At 45.7% G+C, this 24,232-nt stretch overlaps 1 protein-coding gene across 2 annotated transcripts in view; it reads left to right on the top strand.

The window, feature by feature from the left end:
* The window catches only part of LOC119654509 (TWiK family of potassium channels protein 7), a 644,233-nt gene that overhangs the window by 512,269 nt on the left and 107,732 nt on the right, over positions 1–24,232 (top strand). For both annotated transcript variants that reach the window (XM_038059947.1, XM_038059946.1), the window contains 2 exons: positions 5,734–5,830; positions 20,876–21,002. In XM_038059947.1, the coding sequence (XP_037915875.1) occupies positions 5,734–5,830; positions 20,876–21,002 (224 nt within the window). The remainder of the gene's footprint in view (positions 1–5,733; positions 5,831–20,875; positions 21,003–24,232) is intronic.

Here is a 24,232-nt window from a genome sequence, read left to right as displayed (position 1 = left end):
TGCGCCAAGTATTTTTGGGGCGACCCATTAGTCGGCAATCTTGAGAGAGTGGATTTCACTGAATGGCATAGCCAGCAATGCAATTGTCGTCCCTTCTAAATGTGTGGCCTATTCCCTGCCATTTTCAGTATCCAATTACACGTACGTCGTGCTCACGAACGGCATGTCGATCAAGTTCTCCGTTTGAGATAGTATCAGACCAGCGTACTCTGATGATATGGCGCAGATAGGTGTTGGAGCTTTTGCGTAACAATGAGGTTCACTTTTCATGCGCTACCCTCATATAGCCGAGCAGAAATAATACTAGCACAGATCAGTCTGAACTTAATCTTGGTGTTGAGATAACCAAATTCCCAGATTTTAAACTGGGCAGTAAAAACAGATCCAGTGAGGCTAATGCATCAGGCAGTTTCCAGTTCGGTGCTATCGTCGGCAACAACCACGCTTCCTAGATATATGAACTGATCGACGCCTTCAATGCGCTGCTTATTAATGCAGATCTGGAGAGGACAATGACCGGTCAGACCAAGAACCTTGGTTTTGTTGGCATTGGTCTTGAGTGCACCTCAACTTACCTCTCTTTCCAAATTCAAAACCATTTGGCCAGGGTCCATAAGTCCATAACTCGGTGAGAGGGCAAAGAGTTGTCACCAGTGTAGTTGAGGTGCTTGAAGGCAGATATCATAGTCCATCCTCTCCGGACAAGGCAGCATAGGGAACACCACCGATAACAAGAGGAAATAATATCGGTGATAGGACGTAACCCTCGCGGATTCCGTTTTGGACCTCAAAATCCTCCGAGATTTTACTTCGGTTCAGCGTGATATTTGACGCCACCACATATCGCTCTGATAATAGTTATTAGTTTTTCCGGAATGTCCCCCCACATAGAACACTCCAAATACGCTCCTAATTCACGATATCAAAAACTTTCTCGAATTACATCATTTTTCATTTTCAGTTTTCTTGTCCTCAAGAAATCATAGTGAGGTTGTGCGCGTAAACTTAGTTATGAACCTGATAATGACAGTCTAAAGGACTTCCAAAGTGAACCCGAGACAAACTTTCTATGCATTGGTGGAGGACAGAAATTGCTGAGTTGTGGAAGGAGTATTCTAAGCTCCGCCGTTTGGCACAACGTTTAAATGCTCGCGAGGAAGTGTGTAGGGCACAGATCAGCTAAGAAGAGACTCCACAACGTGATAAATAGAAGCAAAGCTCATTTTTGGGAAGACCTAGTCGATGCGGTAAGCGGAGATCTGGTTACCTGAAAAATCGAGGCCCTGCGAAAGCCCTGGTTACTTAATGCCAAGAGGATGGACCGGGCAAGGCACCCTTTCTTCTACTGGAAGTCAGGATAGATTCAATAATTTTACACAGATGCATGGAAGCTTTCTCCGGGCAACATTTGTAGAGAGATGCCGAGGAGGGCTGTCAAATGGAGTTCTATTGTGCGCTAGGTTCGTGCTCTTCTTGTTGTGAAGGAAGAAAAAGTGGACAAGTGAAGGGAGTCGGATGGGAGGGGAGGGGCTCCTTGGAATTAACAATTTCCCTCCTCTTTTCCTGTCCCATTGCGAAAGGAGTTACCTGGCTTGAAAGCTCTGTATAGCGGGAAAGACAGTGGAGTATCCCAAAATAATGCGTTAAACGGTTCGAGGCTAGTTCTCTGATGACGGAAGATGTTTAGTTAGTAGTCCAGCACGCACTCTTGCGGGAGCCCGACACTCTGTGCGTAAACGTATCCACCAACCCTAGCAGCACAGAGGAAACGAAATCATCAGATCTGCTCATTACACCGAAGAAATGCAAGACATTTGCAGAAGTCCTTAGTGAAATCCGTTACAGGATGAAACCCAAAGACAACAGAGCAGGAGTGTTTTCCATACGGAAAACGGGGGGTGGCGGAGTGCTCGTCGAACTGGCCCGAAAACGACTAGTAACAGTACGTTCTGCGAAGCAATCAAGGGGTTATTGGGTGAGCGACTCTTGATTGTAGGGTAGAGCCTATGTGCTCTCCAGAAATTCGGGATCTTGACTACCTCACAGATAAAATTGAAGTGGAGGAGACGATAAAACGTGAATGTCCAGAGGCAACCAATGCCCGGATAGGTATCACCTCTGTAAATGTTCGAGACCAAAAACTCACCGAGGTGGAAGTCTCAGAGCAATATTCGAGGAAACTCCTTGACAGCGGGAGATTCAAAATTGGATGGGTAGTATGCAGTGTACGAATGCGGATAGTCCCCACCAAGTGCTCCAGGTGTCTGGACTATGAACACACGTCAGCAATTTACCGGGAGAGACCGGACAGGAGGACAATATGCCGGAGGTAGGTCATCAAGCGAAGACCTGTAATTAAAGCGAAAGTTGCTTTATTTGAAAGGATCGTGTCGCGTCTGGCGAGAGCGTCGCATATATTTCGGGCTCGGGACGGTGTCAAATCTTTAGGGCGGAACTGGGAAGGGCTGGGGCGTGAATGCTTGATCCGTATTTTACAAATTAATATGCACAGGAGTGCAATAACTCATCAGTTGCTAGCGCAGGTCGTTGCGGAAGTATAGGCTAATCTAGTGCTAATCAGCGAGCAATACCGAAACGGGGATCCGGCTTTATGGGATTTCGACTTATCGGCTACTGCTACTACCTGAGTTTGGGATGACGTTCGACTTCGTGTTCCTGTCGAAGGCCCAGGGAATGGGTTTGTCAGGATTCGGTGTTTTTGGATAATGCTTTTTAGCGTTTACCTCACGCCGAATGAGACGATGCCGGACTTTTGGCGCCAGCTTCATGCTCTGGAGGACGCCGTTTCGAACACGGAGGGGCGAATCCCGGCATTCGGTGATTTTAATGCCACCGAGACTCTAAAGGGAACGGATTCTGGAAATGGAGGCGAGAACTTGGCTCGTAGTTTTAAACACCGGATCCACGCCCAGCCTGCGTAGGAAGCATTCTTGACGTCACTTTTGCATCGGAATCTCTGGCACCATTGGTGGACAGGTGATGAGTCCTGGAAGACTTCTCAGCAAGTGATCACCAGTACATCGCGTTCGAAGTGGTTGAATTTACTTGCTGGTGAGCACCGACCCGACGCTCCCCTTGCATGTGGAATGTCGTAAGCATGAAAATCGTCGGAGCTCTTGAAGCGGGGCTCTGAGGAAGCCCTGCATACTGAGTACCGACCAGATAGATCGCATTGTGCGGGCATTATTCCCTAGACATCCTGTATGGGTTGATGTCAATATCGCAAAAGCATCGATGATTGCCCTTTTTCACAATGAGAGAGCTCGAAGAAGCAGTTCTTACTATGAAAAACAAGAAGGCTCCAGGCCCTGATGGCATCCCAGCGGAAGTTTACAAACTGGTGTTCCGCCAACGGCGGAAGCATTCAAGGTTTGCTTGAAGGAGAGCATTTGTCCTTGTTGCTGGAAGGTGGCCAGACGAGAAGCAAGGGAAAAGGAAACCTGGGTTTGCCTTCTACGCTGCTTGACACAGCCAGGAAAGTGCTAGAAAAGCTTGTCGGGAGTAGATTCGCTGAAGCAATCTGCGCTGCTGGGGACTTATCCCCAAGGCAGTTCGGTTTCAGAGCAGGAAAATCCACGGTGGATGTTGTTCTGAAGGTCGTTGATGCGGTTCATCAAACCGAGACACATAGTCGGCAATCTCCACGGATAGTGCTTCTTATAACGCTTGATGTCAGAAATGCCTTCAATTTCGTAAGATGGACAGACATGCTAGGCACATTGGGAAATTCATTCCACATGCCAAGCTATCTCTTGCGGATATTGAAGGGTTATTTGAAAGACCACTCCCTGCTCTATGAGACCATAGAGGGCGCGAGGAGGATGGAAATCACGTCGGGAGTAGCACAGAGATCCCTTCTAGGGCCACACTTTTGGAACGCTTCCTAGGATAGTCTGCTGAGACACGATATGCCCGAAGAGGCGCGCCTGCGGTACTTGATGCCGGACGCACTGTTGAACTGACGCAAAGCAGACTAATCATATTGATGCGGCGGGTAAGCATATGGACGACTGCTCATGGTTTGAGCCATGCGCTGGAAAAAAAGACGAATTAGTCCTCTTCTCCACAAAGAGAATCCCTACCCTGCGGCTCATATCGATCGGTGAGTCGACTGTAGAGTCAGAACCAGCGGTTAAATACCTTGGTTTAATGCTCGACTCGAAGATGGGATTCTTCGAGCAAATCAAAGTAGCAGTGGACAGCGCTGCAGTTGGAGTCTCGGCCTTTAGTCGGCTAATGGGGAACGTTGAGGGTCCTACATCTACTAGGAGACGTCTTCTTATGGTAGCAACGCAGTCGGTTCTGCTCTATGGCGCGGAGACATGGACTGATGCCCTTGACAAAGAGGTACATCATAAGCGCCTTGGTCAAGTGATCCCCGTTGCTCCCCTTGCCAAGGAGCGTAAACCTATCTACCGCTGTAAGGGAGAAAACTTAAGAGAGGTGGTTGCTCGTGAAGAACATTAAATCAGCCTTACCGAGTGGTAACTCTCTTGGCAAAATATGTTAAGGGGCAGATGGACTGCGCGACTCATCGACAATTTAGACCCGCGACTGAACCGAATGCACTGTGAGATTGATTATTTCCTCACCCAACTTCTAAGCGGGTATGGAGGTTTTCAGTCTTACCTGGACAGAATTGGGAAGGCGCGATCTCCTGGTTGTGCGTCCTTCAATGGAGTGTGAAAGGTGGGATGGCTTTCGTCAATAGCTGTATGCAGATACAGGGGAGCTCTCTCCAGACAACGTTGTCAGAGAAATGCTGAAGAGCGCTGGCAACTAGAGTCGTGTTGGGCATTATCTTCGGGCTCTTCTTGTTGCGAAAAAGATTGAGCTCGACCAACAGAGGGACAGGATGGCAAGGGGCTCCTTGAACTAAATGCTTCCTTCCACTCCTCCGGTTGATGGAAGGGATTCGCTGATTCGAAGGCTCCCAAAGCCTACTCCAAAAAAAAACCTACTCACAGATAAAAGGAGAGAAAAAAATAGCCTCTGTCTTGCTTTAATGCTTTCGTTGTTATCAATTGGGGTTGTTTTTCTTATTCCAGAACTGAATTCTAAATGTTTACCCATTTTATTCAGTTTTAATCCTGTTTAATAGGAAGGGACTTTAATATATCTTTATGAAAGCCTTCAGCTATAGCGTTCATTATATATCCCAAGCAATTATCAGAAACCACTTGCCAGGTTAATGTTTCTCCAATTGATGTCTTCCATTCTGAACACCGATAATAGAGACCAAAAGGCCCCTGATACTTACTGATTCTGTGATAAACAGAGCTCATTTACTGCAGACCAAATAGTCCCTTTAATCTTCAGATTAGACTACAAATCGGATTAACCCTTTAAATATTCCCATATTTAATAAGAACGTACTCCGAGAGATGACTTGCCTGCTGCACACCCCTAAATCTCCAAGGTACTTTAATATGATCACTATCTGCAGCCTGCCAAAGTAGGTCAACAGGCAGATACATTTTCGAAAACGGAAAACTAATTACTTGATGGATTTGTAGACTTCACGTTGGCTAGGGGTGAATCTAGTGAGTAACCTAAAATGAGAGTAACAGCAATTTCCCAGTAAACACTTTATAAATATCCTTTCATTTTACGCTCCTTGCTTTCCATGTATCTTAATCTAAGTCGATTCCTAACTATATTGCGTCTCTCATGGAAATTTCCTTCTAAATTAAGTATGTTTGTACTCCACAGAACGGTAGATCGTCTATGGTCAATAACCGAAGACCTGAATATTCTATACAAGGAGAATTGGACCAGATTAGCCGCTCAGGAGGTCCAGCATTTTCAGGTGAGTTTAGTTTGGTATCAAGCATGCAATAGAGGACATGAATCAGGTCAATGTCTTGAAAAATAAAAACATCGTTTTCCAGGTGAAATATATTTTTAAGCTCCATTGAATTTCGATGCGTCAAATCAAATGCCCGTTGAAAAATACAAGTTCAATGAAGCATAAAAATTTTCATGAACTGAGTTCACCTCTCTGTCTTCCCGTCCACTGAATCGAATAAAGCCTAATTCTGATATGCCTGGAATCCGTATCCTTAGCATGAATACAAAAGCATCGACTTGAAATTACTGTCAGATTTTTACCATATAATCTTCAATATATAATTCTTATCAGATACATTCTGTAGCTACAATCAAATATCTCCAATCCCCGGCCCCTATCGGGTTCGTGCTCGTTTTCACTGCCTAAGGATGTATTACATCGGAATTATAACAACGCACACATTCACATACCTGACATCCTGCACAGGACCCGGTAATAATTCTCATCTACTTAGGGCTGCATAATTTAGCGCAGAACATGAAACACGCACAAGGACTACATACATTCATCCTTGTGCGATCTGCGAAACCTGAGAGTATTTGTTGAATAAAAACGATACCAGAATGCGAAATACAATCGTTGCCATAATCCACTTCCTTTTAGCCATGATTAAAGGTAATATATGGATTACATTGGGTGCTGGAAAGGATTATCCTTATGAAACCGTTCATATCTCATTTCGTTGGCTCTGTATCTTACTGCGTTCACTGGTAGCAAGTCACTATGCGGAGTGTCGCAGGATGAAGGTGATACGATCTAAAGCACAAGCTATGCTTCTCAGGACGACAACCTTGAAAATTGCGATACTTGAATTTAATGCCGTCAATAATACACCCCCGAGTCCTTTGGCGTTATCACCATTGCCTGGAAAAATAGAATTGGGAACACTTTAGTGTCATAGATTGTGGGATTTCGATTATGACTGAGTTACTTATCGTGTCCCAAAAATAGGACTAACATTTCTATAAATTTTATCAAACAATTTTATAGCTTCCACATCAGCTATATTAAGAATCCTTTTTTCCAAGACAGGTTACGGGAAAGCGGAGGTAGAAGCTGATATGTTACCTAAGTCTAGAGAGAGACATTAGGCCCGGAATCTTATCCACTTTCAACTTTCTTATATATTCTAGTTCGTGGATCATTTTTACTAGGGTTAATCGTCGAGAGATGAGCTTTCATTAAATTTAGATTGAAATTTTTCTGTTGGATAATTTCCCTCCAATGACGCCACCCTTTGGTCTTCAAATATACTCAATTTCTCCTCGCACTTTTCGGCCTCCCAAATTAGACCGCGCAGAATAACGAGGACATCTTTATAACAATTTTCATAAAAGATTTTTATGCATCCCTGACAGAATGACGAATTTTCGCGAAATCAGAAAAATCATTTTCTTATTCCTAATCTAATCGATATTCAGAGCAGGTTCTCATCTGAAGGAAAGCAAATTGAGGCTCACCGACCCCACTGTTCTTCGTTGCCAATCCTATGCTTGGATTTGATTTTTCAATTTCACTTTGAATTAGATACTTCCTGGGGAAAGTAAAGGAAGCTTTTCTAGATGTTTTGTATCTTAAGCTGAATACTTAATAATTACGTTGGAATATGTACGTCTAGGATTCTGCGTGATTTGTAGGTTTGCTCCTTGAGAAAGCCAGCCACATAGGTCTACTTACGGAAAAGTTGGTTTGGATTTCTTACTTTTTTGAATCTTCAGACTTTTAAGGGTGCCTGGTTTTTATAGGAAGACAACCCGTTCCGTAAAATCTTGGATATATTTCAATTAAATTGTGAATTCCATAAATATCAAAACAGCGCCCAATGTGGGATTAACATCGAAAAGTTTGTTTTTTAGAATGCCGTACGTACCTAATAGAAACAAGATTTCAAAACCTTTCCTCTTCTTATGTCCGAGGAATTATCAGTTTTCAATTTCCTAGGCTCCCCCTGGGACACCATCTTGTCGTGGTGGGGGAGCCTGTAGTAGTTTTCTACTACACCCTGGGAGTCAGAAAAACATGAATATGGAAGCAATGGATCTGAACTCTTCAAGAGGTAGGAAGTCACAGACTTCCAATACACCCACGATTATCAGCAACCTGGTCACAGTTTCGAAGGTCTCACCAAATTCATGTCACCTTGCGGGGTAGGCATGTTTCCCAACTCAATGGAAAACTTGCATTTAGTGCCAATGAGGCAGCGATCTAGAAAGGAAAGTACGGCAACTGTCACCTTAGGAGAAACTGTAAATCCAACTACAGCCGGCTCGTCCACAGTACTACGGTCCAAATCTTCCCGTAAGCAGAAGAAGAAGGCACAAGTGAATCCTGCTTGTCAGAACCTTATCCTGCACCTCTCCCAGTAAGAGCAGAAGAAAGTAGAACTGATGACTTGGACGCTACTGGTTCAACGGCGGTATGTGCAAATGAAGCTAAGCGACGTATGCGCAAGTTGCAGCCTCATTTTTGACCGCTGCCATTGGACTTTCTTCCAAGGATGCAAAATGTCGGAGGGGCAATTTACCATCCTCTGGAAGTTCCTGTGGAAAAAATGCTAAAACCTAGAACAAAACCAAGATTTAACAATCAAGGTTTTCGCGATGGGTGCCTCTATTCTGAGGACACTAATAACACTGCTTTAGATCAGTTCCGGCAGATGATCCCAAATTTGAGTGCTGGGCGGCCCAAAAATTCACTATTGTAGACACAGAGCTCCGCAGGGAAGAACATGCCGGATGTAGGATACCTAACTCTCGAAGGAAGGTAGGCGACACTAGAGGGCAAAGTTCATGAATGCCAGCAAGGACCAATCCACAAAGGTACAGGGTTTCAGTATTGGTACTGGGCGATCAAAAGTAGTATAGGTACGGCAAAATGTGGATTGGTACCCACAACTGAGCATAAAACCTGGGAAACGCCTGCTGAACCAACACCGAAAGTTCTACTACTAAACCGTATCTCCACTCCCACGTGGCGATCGTTGGGAGTTGCTCCTAAATGAAAAATTGCAGACGGAGAAGGATGAAGGCGAGCCCCCTGCGCCTAAAAACGGGACAAATTAGACCGACTAATCCTCCAGGTTGGGGGTTGGGCACAGCTGACAACCCTACACGGAAAACCGAAGTTATGAAGCCACAGAAGGAGCTTCGGACAGAATGGATTTTAAATCGACAAACACGGCAACGTCAACTGAATAATGATTTGCGCATTTTCTCATGGAACGTGGAGTCCCAGTACAGACCGAATGTTGCCAAGCAGCTAGTCGATACCCTGTTTCAATACAAGGCTGGTATAACAGCGTTCCAAGAGGCGCGTTTAACAAGTACCGATTTCCTGGAGAAGAGTTACCAAAACCATATGCACGGAGTTGGTTTCTTAGTCAGCTAAAAAATTAAACCTGCTGTTATCGACTTTGAATCTATAAGCGAAAGGCTATGCTCTCTGCGTTTCCGAGGCAAATTTAGAAACATAAGCCTTATAAACGTTCACGCCCTTACATAGGATGCCTTCTACGAGGCAGTTGAGCGGACCCCCGAAGCATGTCTCAAGTATGATATCAAAAAAATACTTGGAGATTTCATCAGCCAAGTAGGAACCGAGTCCGCATTGAGGCGATACGTTGGCTCCCGTAGCTTACATAGGGATACCAATGTAAACGGACTATTCAGTTAGCAGTATCGCATGAAATGGTTGCTTGAAGTATCTGGTTTGCGCGGAAAGCGGACCATAAACACACCTGAGCCTCTCCAGATGGGGCCACTTTCCACCTGCAATCCCTCTGACAATCAGAGAGTGAATACTGAAGCCATTTACAACCCAGCCCTCCGTAACCCCTATAAGGGGGAAATGGATGCCGTAATAATCGCAGCTAACAGATATCCTGGAGATGAAGCATCTTTACAATCACTTGAAGAACGTTATCATTGATACGGCCACAAATATACTTGGCACCAACCGCAAGAAAAGTCGGAATGGCTAGCTCGACGATGAGTCTAAGGTAGCAACGGAACGGAAGAATGCTGCATACCGAGTAATGTTGCAATCTCAAAGACTGTGGGCACGCGCAGAGACTTATCACGAACTCCGACGAGCGGAGAAGCGACTTCACAGACGAAAAAAGGAAGCCTAGGAGAACCAAAAGGTCTGTGAACTCGAGTACAGGGGCAACCGTATCAGGAGCGCAAGTTTTACCAGGACGAAGCCTTACACATGTCGATGCTCATCCTGCCATGACAGAGAAGGAAATCTGATTTCCGGCAGAATGTGCATATTGGAGCGATCCGTGGAGTATTTTGATGAACTGCAAGCGCACCGCAGGCGACGGACAAATGCAACAACCATAGAAGAAGCAGTCCGTGCAATCCACTGGCTTAAAAACCATAAGTCGCCAGGAGCCGATTATAGCCGAATTTGTTAAATATGGAGACGACCAACTACGCCAAGTGGTTCATCAGCTTATGCTCAAGGTATGGGACGGCGAATCAATGCCTAATGACCGACAACGTTGCATACATACATAACAAGGGAGATATCACGCAGTGCAGCAATTATAGAGGTGTCACATTGCTGAGTACCATCTATAAGATATTCTCCGCTATCTTAACATGTCCAAAAAGGCTTTACTCCAGGCAAATCAGCACCAGATCAGATATTCACTCTTCAGAAAATGATGGGAAACTGTTGGAATATGGCCACCAGTTGAGCCATCTTTTCATTGACTTTAAAGCCGCCTATGACAGGATAGCCAGGGTGAAACTGTACATGGCCATGACAGGAATCGGTATCGCGGCGAAATTGATAAGATTGACAAAGCTGACCCTGACTAATGTGCGAGGCCAGATAAAAGCAGCAGGATTATAACCGAGACCACTCAGTACCAACAATGGTCTAAGACAAGGGGATGCACTATCATGCGTCCTGGCCGCGATGCACATGAGAGGCACCATCCTCTTGAAGTTCACCCAATCCGCGATATTGGCATTATGGAAAGAACAACCCGAGATGTACAGTCTACCTTCATCCAGATCGAGTAGGCGGGGCGAGATCTCGGGCCGCGAATTAATGAAGGCAAGGCGAAGTACATGGTGGCAATGTCAGCGCCAAAACCAGAACCAAAAGAACAAACAACATCAAATCGCGCTGGTCAAACAGAAACAATGAAAATAGGAGACGGGTTCAGAAGTATCGCAATCTGGAGCAACAGTCAAACTGCGCCGAAGGGGTTGAGTATTCCTTTGATCGCCCCGAAAATCGCTCAGGAATGTAGAAGCAAATTGAACTCTATTTTTAGATTCGATTACGTGGAGCTACTTTGAGAACCTGGTTACTTTGGTGTAGACAGAAATAAAATCTCGGATATTCTTGCAAAAGAGCGTTCAGTCTCCCCATGACCGAACTGAACCCAGCAATTGGAGTGTGAGTAGCATTGGCTAAGGCTGTGTCCATAAACTGGAAGGAAGCTTCCCATAGTGACAGGTGGTTGAGCCTGAATGATGCTAGACTCACCAAACCTTTCCTGTCAGAACCTAACATGCACACCGCAAGATTTATCCTGCCGAAAAGCAGGAAGACTCGCAGAAATATTATGGGCATTCTGATAAACGCGGGGGGGGGGGGATATGTTCAGAATAGGAATTGTAGGAGGTGATACGTGTCTCTTTTGCTGCTGAGGAAGGGGAATCCACGAAAGGGTTTCTATGTGTGTTCCCCGCCTATGGATGCATCAGACATCAGATTTTTGATGCTGATGTAAACGATATTCTGTTAAACGGGGGAGACGAGTACGGTAGGCCACCACGATCTAAGTGCTCAGCACGCACACGTCTCTCGAGGTTCCTATAAAAAGATTTGTAATGACCTCGATCAAGTGATGGTCAAAAGACTATCTGAGTTGACCGTGAAGGCGCAAATATGAAAACTCCACAGCTCTCATTAACAAAAGGCGCTGTTGTTGCGGTCCCCTCCTTTCCTTTAATATCCTCAGACCGTAAAATTGTTGGATGCACCTCCAATTGCATCGTCCGCAGTGTGAAGTTTCCGCTAATACGCTGAACTACCGCCTGCACATTTGGTGGCCTGACACAAGGCCGGTGCGTTGTTGTTCCTTCTTTTCTTGCCTTGACCGCCACAGTGGATAGTCGATCTTCGCAAATCATCCAGTACGGGAACGGGCCAGTACAGCAATTGTAAATTATAGTTAGACTTCCACACATTTTTCATTTTCCATTCAATACAAGTGTAATTTTTCGAGTCAGACAGACTTATATTTGGCGGCCCCGATGTGATTTGAACACGCCACCTTCTCATTTTGAGTTTAAGTTTGGTAGGAGTTGGTTTGTTCAACGCAGCTTAGACATCTCAGACGGAGATCCACTCCGTCCTACGAAACTTGAACTTCTGTTTCGTTCACCTGGATGATGTTTTAGTCGCCTCTTCTTCCGAATCTGATACATATTTGATCTTGGTTGCATTTGGCTCGTTCTAAACGGCGAAAAATTCTTGGGAGTATCTGCCAAGATTTTTCGGCATGTTAAACTTCTATTCTCGTTTCCTGCACATGGTCGCTCATCAGCTAGTAATCCTGGAAGCCTAATTGTAGAGGCCTAAAAAAAGAAGACTCCTGCGAAACAACTCAACCCAGCTGAACTACAGCGCCTACGATCGTGGCCTACTCGCCGCGTACCTATCTATTAAATACTTCCGTTTCCATTTACTGTGGTCACGGACCACAAGCTTCTTACGTTCGCGCTTAAACAAAAGGCGACAAAAAGTCTCCTCGCCAACTTCGGCAGCTGAGCTTCATCAGTCAGTTTACTTCCGACGGCCAACATATGTCTGGAAAAGATAACGTTGTTGCGAACGCTTTGTGGTGAATCTCGGAAGTCACAGCCCCCACCGTATTCAATTAAACGCCAACCGCCTACGCGCAGAAAGTTGACTCACAACTTCTGAGCCTGAGGACAAACTCTAAATACAAGTTGAAGGAGTTTCCCGTCTTTGGCTCAAACTTACTCTGCGAGACCTCATACAGGAGGCCGAGTCCATTTATTCTAGCCGATTTTCACAAGAAACTACTCCACACAGTACAAGATCCTGCGCAACCAGGCTTCTGGACGACGAACCAGTTAGTCAGCGGAAAATACTTCTGGCTGTCCATGAACAAGGACGTAAACTCCTCTTGGGCCAGACAGTATATCGCGTGTCAGAAGTGTAAGATCAACTAGCACATAAAAAAAGGAAGTAGACGGATTTCCTCGGTCGAACAAGCGCTTTCCATCCTTTACGAGACTCGCACGGCTACAAGTATTGACTCATATCATCGACAGGTTTACGCGGTGGCCTAAACCAATTTCTGGAACTGACATTACTGTAGAATCATCTGTCGCGGCCCTCTGCCGAGAACCTATTCCGCACTTTGGTGTACCAGCCGTAATCATCACGAGTCAGGATTCTACTCTTTTCTCGAACTTAGACAGGCTCCTGACACGTTAGCCTTAATGGCTTGGGATATTTCGCCGTGGTCGCAGTCCTCGTCCTTCGTTAATGATCGTATACCGCGGAAATGGTATACGGGGAGAATCTGCGGCTCTCCACTAAACCCACGCTGTTTGAGCTAGGGGAGGAGTGATCTGGCAGCACAGCGGAGATGGGAACCAACGACTGCATCGCTCACAGTGTGAACGTCTTCGCCGACCACTGAACTACCGCCTACACATCTGACGGTCTGGAAAAAGGTCGGTTCGTTATGGTTCCTTCCTTTCTTGTCATGACCGCGCAGTGGATAATCGATTTTCGTAAATGATCCGGTGCGGGAACGCGCCAGTACAACGTCACTAAAATAATCTTTGGATTTTTTGGTGTCCTTAACCATGGATTTACCACCGCATCTCCAGTTTATGGCGTGAACTGGTGAGGGGTCAATGATGAACGGGCCCCGAAATGATATGGATTCACTGGTAAACAAAGCACTGCTCTCTACCTACACAACAGAAATTGGTGCAGTATCAACTGTTCTCAGCAATACTTGCACATATGTTTCACATTAGCCCGAAACAAATTCTGAAAATGCAATTACTAATATGCAGCATCAGGTCTATAACCGAGCTGTGAATGGTGAACAAACAACGAAAAGGAAAAGTGAGTGATCATTTTGAAATATTTGAAAATTTCTACGCACCAATTGGAAATATTTAAATGGTTTTCCGGAAATTCAGGAGGTGAGGGTTTTGTAATTACAATTTTTAAAAGATAGTTAAACTGGTCACATGCATTTTCTATTTTAAAATACGTGAAAGTATATTAGGAGCAATAAGAAGGAAAGAGAAATATTATTCATACAAGTTAAGTCCTGGTGGTCTAACTTGAGTACCAGCCTTGTCGGCATAACCCCCCAGTTCTCTTCGGAAACAGATTGATTTCGAGTCTCACCGTAACTGGCACAGCGCCATTGGATTATACTGCAACTAAGTGGTACGGCGTCCGAGTTGTAGAGCGCAACTCCACCCGCGTTATGCACAACCACAACCAGTATGAAACACACACCAGCAAGGCCCCGAGTACTCATCTCCAGTACATATGCTCTCAGAGGGCTATCTCGGTTCCCATGGTAAGGTAAAATAAGACTTCGTACTAAGAACCACTTCAGATGACTCCCTTGTCTTATGAGGAGTGGCCAGATCTCCCATCAAGCGCGACCCCAGCTGGCGGATTGGGGCATACCTATTGATGTGTAAAAATGTGTTCATGCACTTTTCTTTTCTGACTGTGCATCGGCTAGTGTTTGCTCATCTCTGGTGCGTGGACCGAAATGGCTACGCGAAGGACACCCAGAAAGTAAAACCAAGATGGACGAATGGAGAAGGAGTAAAGTTACGGTGCAGGGGCTCGGAACCCAAGTACCGGCGGCTTTTTGGAGTGAGCAAGAGGGCTCCCGGCCGTCGATATCCCTCGACCGCAGTGCCTCGGTTGTGGACAACTTGGCCACCGTTGCATCTAATACTGCAAGTGTTTTAGATTTGGAGAAGAAGGTGTTCAAACGAAGCGCAACTCGGCCTAGAACACCAATTGCAAAGGGAAAGAATGATGGGCTAAAAGGAGATAGCTGGCCAAAAAAGGCGATTTCGACACCCATCGGATTTGATCAAGAGGTACTCCAGCAGTAGCAAATAGATCCATTCAGGAGAAGCTCATCAATTTTACGATGACCTCCAATACCAAAGCCTGCAAAAGAGAAAGTCCATGGGAGCTCAGTAATTGAAAAAGGCGAAGGAGTCAATAAAAGGAATAGTCTGGGCAAAACTCACCGAGAACAGAACCCTGAACCAGAAGAACTACGTTTTATGCAGCTTGGGACTAAAATAGTTGAGCTGTCCGAATTCATCAAGGACAAGCACAACGTGCACCAAGCCATTAAGAACATGGTGAGAGCCATCAGGGTGCTTTACAGTAGGTCCCAGGAAGAAGTAAGAAATAATAATAATAATCTTTGGCGCAACAATCCATATTGGATCAGGGCCTTGAAGTGTGTTAGAGCACTTCATTCAAGACCGTAACGGTAGACTACAGAACACTGTAGGAGGCAATGTGATCAGCATTGCGCTCGCCCGAGATTATTACCCTGAAGTTAACCCAGTGTTCATTCACAGCTGAAACGACTGGTGTCTGACGTCAAATCACGATACAAATCCCACTCCCACCCGTGAGATTTGAACCGCGACCTTTCGTACGACAGCCTAGTGCTCTACCCACTCAGCTGTCTGGACAGTAAGTAAGAAAGCCTAAGGAAAAGCTGGACATTCCAGCCTCAACAGTGTCACAAGCGGCCCAAGTGACACCAAAGCACAAGGTCACCGATCTTCGATCAAGTAAGCGAGTGCGAGACAAAGATGGCGAAGCTTTGGCGAATCAACAAGCACCAAAAAGGAAGAAAGGAGTCTCGACCAGTCCAACAAACGGAACTAAAAGTTCAGAAGGGCCGCAAGTGCCCAAAGTAGGAACGTCGGCTAGCGAAGCGAAACCGAGGGATAATAAGAGCGGTGGTTGGGCTAAGGTCGTGAACAAGAAAAGAGACAAGAAACCAAAGATGCGAATTCGCCCAAAGGCAATTGTAATCTCCAGCAGAGGACATCTAACGTATGCGGAGATATTGAAGAAGGTGAAATATGGCCCCGACCTAAAAGACCTAGGCGGAAATGCCAGCAAAATCCGGAGGACCCAGAAAGAGGATCTCACGTTTGAGCTGAAAAAAATCCAGGGTGGGGAAAACTGACGACTTTCGTAATCAATGTTTGGACGCTTCGCGGAGGTATGCACTAGCGGCATCGATCGAAGGTGTGAGGAAAAAGGACATATTGACAAGGAGTGCAATAGAGACCCCAAATGCATTTTGTGTGAAGAAAAGGAGGGAAGGAATAACCGGCATATTGTCGGAAGTGGTAAATGCCCAGAATTTGGGAAGGCGTTAACTGCAGTGAAAAAATGAGGTTAATACAAATAAACCTTAATCATTGCAGGGTCGCACAAGATTTGCTTGTGCAGACCACTTACGAATCCATGATGGAGCTTGCTATCATTAGTGAACCGTACAGAAATCTTGACGGTGGTGTATGGGACACAGATTCGACTGGTGGATCGGCGATATGGGCGTGTGATCGTCAAACCATACAATATAGCATGCGTCAGGCGGCTAGTAGCTTTGTGTGGGCGAAAATAAGCGGTCTATTCGAATATAGCTGCTAAGCTTCACCGAGCCTCACACTTCTTCAGTTTGAAGAGCTGTTGGATGATCTTGTTCACGACGCAAGGGGAAGAGGTACAAAGGTGATAGCCGGTGGCTTTAATGCGTGGGCTATCGAGTGGGGCAGCAAACAGACTAACGCAAGGGAGCGGTGCTTATTAGAATCTTTTGCCCAGTTAGATGCAGTTCTGGCCAACGAAGGCGATGTAAACATTTATCGGAAAGGAGGAAGTGGTTCAATTGTAGATCTGACTTTTGTCAGCCCTGCGCTGGCAGGTGGCATGTCCTGGCAAGTTAGTGAGGACTTCACGTACAGCGACCACCAGGCAATCACCATTGAACTAAGGACCGAGCCACAAGGCAGGATACCCGCGCCCCGGAAATCCAAAAAAAACACCAGGATGGTCTGCAAAAGCGATGGATAAGCAAACATTCATGGAAGTGTAGCTAGACCCGCCTAGCAAAGCAGGCACCTCCACGGATAGAGCTCTCCATGTTACACAAAGCATCTCAAAGGCATGTGACGCGTCCATGCCTAGGAGATGCTCATTCTCCACTAGAAGACCCAATTATTGGTGGAATAGTGAACTTGCCAGTCGTCGATCGATTTGCCACAGAGCCAGACGAACGGCTCAGAGAACAATAGGTAGAATCGATCAAGGGCAAAAGGAGCATCCCGCAAGAACTTCAAGCTCGCCATCCAGCGGAGTAAGAGGGAATGTTTCAAGGAGCTCTGTTTGGAAGCGGACATATATCTGTGGGGTAACGCCCATAAAATTGTTACAGGCCTATTCAGAGGCCGATCATCTCCGCAGATCACGTGCCCTATAATAATAATCGTTGGCGCAACAATCCATATTGGATCAGGACCTTGAAATGTGTTAGAGCACTTCATTCAAGGCCATAAAGGTACACTACAGTATTCTGTAGGAGGCAATGTGGTCAGCGTTGCGCTCGCCCGAGATTATTACCCCGATTTGACTCAGGTACTCATTCACAGCTGAGTCGACTGGTATCCGACGTCAAATCACGATACAAATTCCACTGCCACCAGTGAGATTTGAACCGCGACCTTCCGTATGACAGGCTAGTGCTCTAACCACTTAGCTATCCGGACACACATCCGTGCCCTATGCTCTTGTTGAAAATAATCCAGGGGTTATTTCCCCATCAAGATCGGAGTACTAACACTTTCCAGCGTCCCCTGAATGTGACGCCGATTCCATCAGTCACCAGGGACGAGCTGCTGCAGATCTGCAGTCAAATACCGAATAAGGCCCTCAAATTTGCCGTCAAATGTAGACTGGATATGTTCGCGGGGCTGTTCGAAGCGTGCGTGTCCGAGGGTATCTTTCCAACACCGTGGAAGCGGCAGAAGTTGGTGCTGCTGCCTAAGGCTGGCAAACCGCCAGGGGAACCCTACTCCTATGGACCCATATGTCTTCTAGACACTATGGGGAAAATGTTGGAGCGGGTTATTTATAATAGACTACTCCCAGTCGTCGAAAGCCAAGGGGGCCTTTCAGATAGGCAGTATGGGTTCCGGAAAGCCAGATCAACCATTGATGCCATCAAAATGGTTACTGGCTTGACCGAAAATGCAATTCACGGAAGGGGTTGTACCAGCAAATATTGTGTGTTGGTGACCCTGGATGTGAGGAATGCATTCAACTCGGCCAATTGGAACCTTATACGAAAGCCTCTGGCGACGATTGGTTTCCCACCTACCTCGCGGCTATTATAGACAGCTATTTGCATGAGCGAACAATGTAGTATAATACCGATGATGGACCTAAAGAGTACGTTGTCTCCGCGGATGTCCCACAGGGCTCTGTGCTGGGCGCACTACTGTGGAACATCATGTACAATGATGTGCTTAACCTTCCGGTTCCACAGGAGGCCACGGTGGTGGGCTACGCCGATGATATAGCACTGGTTGTGGTCGCAAAGCATCTCGAGGATGCTGAGTTGTACTCAAGCGAAGCAATCAGTGTTGTTAAGGCTTGGCTGGAGAGTGCTGGACTGGCACTCGCGGAGGAAAAGACGGAAGCGATCCTCATCACTAAGCGCCGCAAAAGAAATTACGCCTGCATTAGAATCGGAAATCATATCATCACTTCCAAGCCGGCCATCAAATACTTGGGGGTGATGATAACGGAAAACTCAATTTTAAGCAGCACATAGAGCATACTTGTAAAAAAGCATCCACCACGAGTATAGCTCTGGCAAGGATGATACCGAACGTAGGAGGACCGCGGCATATTTGCAGGCTGCTCATAGCCAGGGTGGTGAATTCTAACATGCTGTATGCAGTCTCAGTTTGGGGAAACGCGCTGCAGGTTTTAGGCAATGCATATAAACTGAGTACGGTTTACAGAAGAACAGCCTTAAGGGTGTGTTCTGCGTTCAGGACCGTTTCAGACGATGTAGCGTTCGTCACCTCGGGAATGATGCCGATTGATATCCTGGCGACCGAAATGATGAACATTTATAACACCAGGTCTATCTCTCCCTTATCGCAGGTGAAAAATGCCGAAAGGGAGAGATCCATAAGAAGATGGCAACAGCGATGGGACCAGTCAGAAAAGGGCCGTTGGACTTACAGGTTGATCCCTTCCATCGGGGAGTGGCTGGAGAGAAAGCATGGAGAGATCAATTATAATCTCACCCAGTTTTTCACCGGCCATGAAGGATACCGTCAATATCTGTACAGGTTTAAATTGGACACCAGACCTAATTGTCCAAACTGCGACGGTGTCCCAGAGGACCCAGTGCACGTATTCTTCCATTCGTGGAAGAAAGAAGGAACCTAGAGGAAACTCTAGGTGAAGTGCTATCACCGGAAAATTTTGTCCGGAGAATGTTAGCTAGCCAGGAAGACTGGGATGCGATCAATTCCATGATCGCAGTAATCCAGGAGAAACTACGAAAAGCAGAAGAATTGAGGAAGGCGCGGTTACGAACCCCGTGCGAAGACGGAAAGAGACCTAACTAAAGTAAGCTAACTCCGCCCCGTGATGTAATACCGAAAGGTGGTTCGACGGGGTAGGGGGAAGTCGGGGGCGGTTTTAGTGGGTATCCCATACTCTGGCGTGTCCAGGTCAGGGTCTTTCGAAGATTTGCACCTCCTTAACAAAAAAAAAAAAAAAGATGACTCCCTTGTAGATTCGGGTCTGATCGCCCAGCTAGGCCTCAGAGCATTCGCCAACAATATCTATGATCAGCAACTTGATATGAATATAGCATTTTCCGCTGCGATCACTTGGAGGTTCTCTTTTGGTTATTTGGTGTTGACTGGAGCTGACAGGGTTGGTTTGTAGACATGAGGCCACCTCAACCAACTTAGAGCGCCATCATCAGCTCCTCACAGGACCGCAAGCGAACGAAATGATGGCCATGCTGGAAAAATGTGGCTCTCATGATATATCTTTATAAGTTCAGCCATGCATGTCACTTAAAGATTCATTGTTCTCGAACTCCACGTGCTATTCATAAGATGTTTGCGGAACTGTCGCTAATACATATTTGATGACTAACCTCCACAATAAATTAGAATAAGGAAATCCGCACCACCGAAATCAGTCATTACGCTTTACTCCTAAATGAGTCCTGGAATAGTGAAGTGGTTCCATCCTTCCACTTACAGTTTATTGTTTCACTCGGAGGACCAACAATTCCTTCCTTGTCTAGAAATAGATAGAAGCGACATCATTTCCTGAACCAGGCATTTCTCTATTAGTGGGTTTGGATTAATTGAAATTATTCCCTTGGTGACTTCCCAACGTGCTGCTCCGAAATATTTTCCTGGTAGATCCAAACGTACGCCTACGTCACGCATAATTAAGTTTGCCATGGCATTTATATTATCGGCTTGAGTGAGCTTGAAGGGTACAACTTCAAGGAATGTTGAAATTTATTCTTTGCGTTTCTGCCAGATATTATCAAGGTAAATTATTAATAACGACTTTGAACCTTAAATCTGGAAACCGAAGTAGATGTAAAATATTTAGTAGGAATATTTACGAGTCAACTGGAATTAAGGAAATTGAATTTGAGGTCCAACTGTATTAATTATTCTGGTATTGGCTTTTATCTAGAATACCGAATGGTATCTGCCAATGTGGACCTAAAGATTAAAAGGGATTTTCCGCTTCCCTTGACAAAGGCTTTCAAATTTCCCATCTTACATGCATTTATTACGTTAGTATCTTTAACAATTTCATAAAAGCATTTCAAAAGCATATATTTTCATGATGTCTCCTTTCCAGGATACGCTACTTCGCGCCGTACGAGCATCAAAAATTCAGCAACCCGGAGCACAGCCTATAATTTCGTCACACAAATGGTCCTACGCTTCAGCATTTCTGTACTCCTTGACGCTTATAACGACAATCGGTAAGTGTATTGAAGTCCATAATCCTTAATTCCTATCGATTGACCGGGTTCGAACGCAAGGAGCATGTAGACTGCCTACATACAGGTTACGTAAAACATTTTTTATTTCGTCACTTGCTGTCCATTACCACTCGATATGTTTTCCACCTACAATGGCAGCAATGAAAAATCCGGAAACAAAATCCGATTATCAAGATAGTGCTCTGGAAAGGACAATTGGGGAGGTCGACTGTATACCAGTAGGAAAAGCTCGGGGGTCGAACACCGTCAACATGGCCGTAAAAATGCTGCAATTATCAGGAAACTGTATCCACCAGTACCGCCAAAGGAAATTTCATTGCTCACATATGCAATCTAGCACTCCCTTCGGAAAAGCTATCTTTATTATCCTTGCATAAACACTCTGTCATCCTCTATGCGGCCAACATATCCTACCGCAAAGAATTCATTGCTAACTGGGTCCTATATCCTTTCATGTAACATATATAGGCCACATAAAGGAAAGGTGTGCTGGAGGATTTTAGAGGTTACGCGAGCACGTCTTAAATGATGCCATTTGGATTGTTTCGTATTTGATGCCTTGACAATCAACATTTTTATACGATTGTTGTTGCCGCTTCGCCCATGAACAGGTCCTTTTTATCGTTTCGACAAGCTCTTGATTAAGTCACTACGCATAATGTCGTCATTGGACAAAACATACACACATACAACAGAAAAGCGCTAGCAATTTCGAAATATATCCTTTTTATAGGCACATTCATGTTAAGATTGAATGGCATATATAGAAGACTCTGCCTGGAATGGATGGATTGAGTGGCATTTCAGATGGGTAGACTGAATTAGTTTTCATATAATTGAGAAAATTTAGAGAGCATTTTATGGGTTGCAGGAATGACGAACATCTGCATTGCTCACCATATGCTTTCGAAGGATGGAATCCTGGGTACTTGCTCCATTAAATTGGAAGATACCTATATCGTCAGTTTCGGTGCTTGTTAGAATTGATTAAAGAAACTGGCACTTCAGACTCTCTGACTTTGGATCCAAAATAAACGGAAGGAATATTAGTGCGACGCAAAACTCCTTCAACTCAGCTGCCACAAGTCAAAATGGACGCATCGCGCACCTCTTGTTTTCCTTCCTAGAAGAAGGGTTTTAGTCAAGCCAAGTAGACCCTCTAAACCATGCCCTCGACGCTGAAGCCATAATGGTGTCGACCTTGCTCGGAGACTTCAAAGGGGCCCTCATGAGGCGGTTGGAGCGGTTTCCAAGATGCGTCCGTTGTAATTAGGATATGCGTACAGGACTCGAGTTCCCTGGGCACGTCAGCTACACTTTTCGCGTGGTTGGAGGATGGCGGCGGCTTTTGTTTCGGTGTCCTTGAACAGACGTAACAGACCGGTAGCGTTCAATCCCGCCCTGAACTCGAGAACAGGGTCGCTGAGGAGTCTCAGGGTCTTCCCGTATATCAGCTCTGCGATACTTGCAGCAAATTCTTCGTGATTAGCCGTCCCGGGGCCAAGTAGAATGAGTGGTAAGACCAGCGACCAAGACGGGTCATCTGGGGCCACTATAGCGGCCTTCAGCGTCCTGTGCCACCATTCGAGCATCCCATCCCATTGGACTGCGGGTGGTACACGGTTGTCTGGTGGCGGTTTAAGCTGAAAAGTTTGCCCAACTCTGAGAAAATGGAGGACTCAAACCGGTGATTATAATTGCCGGTCCACCAGAGATTAGAATCCATTCTCGACAGAGGGTCTCTGCCAGGCCACCGTGTGAACCTATCGATGATTGTGAGACAATACCTGAAACCCTGCGAGTCTCGCAAAGGGCCAATAATGTCGAGGTGGACTGTATGGAAATGCTTGGTGAACTGAGGGAACACTTCTACCTCTTTCCTTCTAGCATGCGATCCACTGAATTAATGTCCTTGTTCATGTATGGCCAGAAATACTTTTCGTCGACTAACTGATTCGTTATCCGAATATCTGGGTGGGATAGACCGTGAACGGCGTGGAATACTTCCTTTTGGAAATTGGCCGGAATATACATATATAATTGGTCCCTTGTCCGAGGTCTCGCAGTATATACTGGATGTTGAACCGAAGATAGGAAACTCCCTAAATGTGTATTTGAAATTGGTCCTTAAGCTCGGAAAAACTGCTTCGTCCTTCTGGGCCTGGGCGATTGCCGTAAAATCGACTGTGCGGGAATCTTGACGTCTGCAACACGTGACAAAGCGTCAGCCACCACATTATCTTTTCCGGACATGTGTTCAATGTCGGAAGTGAACTGGCTGATAAAGCTCAAGTACCTAAGCTGGCGAAGGGATCCTTTGTGGGGCTTTTGCTTCGAAACAAATGTGTGTGCTGATCCGTGATCACTGTGAGCGGCCTGCATTCAAGGGAATATCGGAAGTATTTAATTGCGAGATACGCGGGCAATAACTCACGATCATAGTGCTGTAGTTCCCTTGAGCGGGATTCAGCTGTTTTGAGAAGAAGTTCAACGGCTGCCAGATTTGCTTCACTTTGTGGTGAAGAGCAACACCTACAGCAATGCCTGACTCATTGACGAATACAACTAGGGGTACATCTTGCTAATTGAATGCCAGAAGTGTAGTATTCACCGGCTACCGCTCGGTGACCTCAAATGCCTGGTCAGCCTCTGTAGACCACGAACCCACGCGTTAGTCATTGGTCTTCGGCCCAGATAAGAAGACGTCAAGAATCGATTGATGGTGGGCAGCCTCGAGCAAGAAACGACAATAGAAGTTTCACATGCCCAAGAACCTTCTCAGATCCTTAACAGTTTTCGGAAGCGACAAGCTCGAAATTGCTTGCACCTTGACTGAGTCCGACTGGTAATGGACGCACCTTGGAGAAAAATGGAGAGGTATTCAGCATCATATCAACTCTACTGATGTGACGCATCATTCTTCACGGGCTTAGAGACACTACACTCGTTAGTGATGCTGCGGTATTTTTGAGGAAGTGCACGAATACGTGCGTCGGCAACGTCTTCGAAAACGATGGAAAATGTGCTGGGTGAGCAGGATGAGATTTTTCCTGATGATCTATGGGAAGTTGTGGGGTCAATAAGGGACCAGTTATGTAGATCCACTAGCAATCCGTATTGGCACAGGAAATCAGTGCCTACAATGGAAATGCTGATGTTCGCGATAATGAAGCGCCACGAAAACGTTGGTTGAAGTCCTAAACTTAAGT

This window comes from Hermetia illucens, chromosome 4 (genome assembly GCF_905115235.1).
Source record: "Hermetia illucens chromosome 4, iHerIll2.2.curated.20191125, whole genome shotgun sequence".
Lineage (NCBI taxonomy): Eukaryota > Metazoa > Arthropoda > Insecta > Diptera > Stratiomyidae > Hermetia > Hermetia illucens.
The sequence above is the reverse complement of the archived record's forward strand: the minus strand, read 5'-3'. Positions and strand labels throughout refer to the sequence as shown.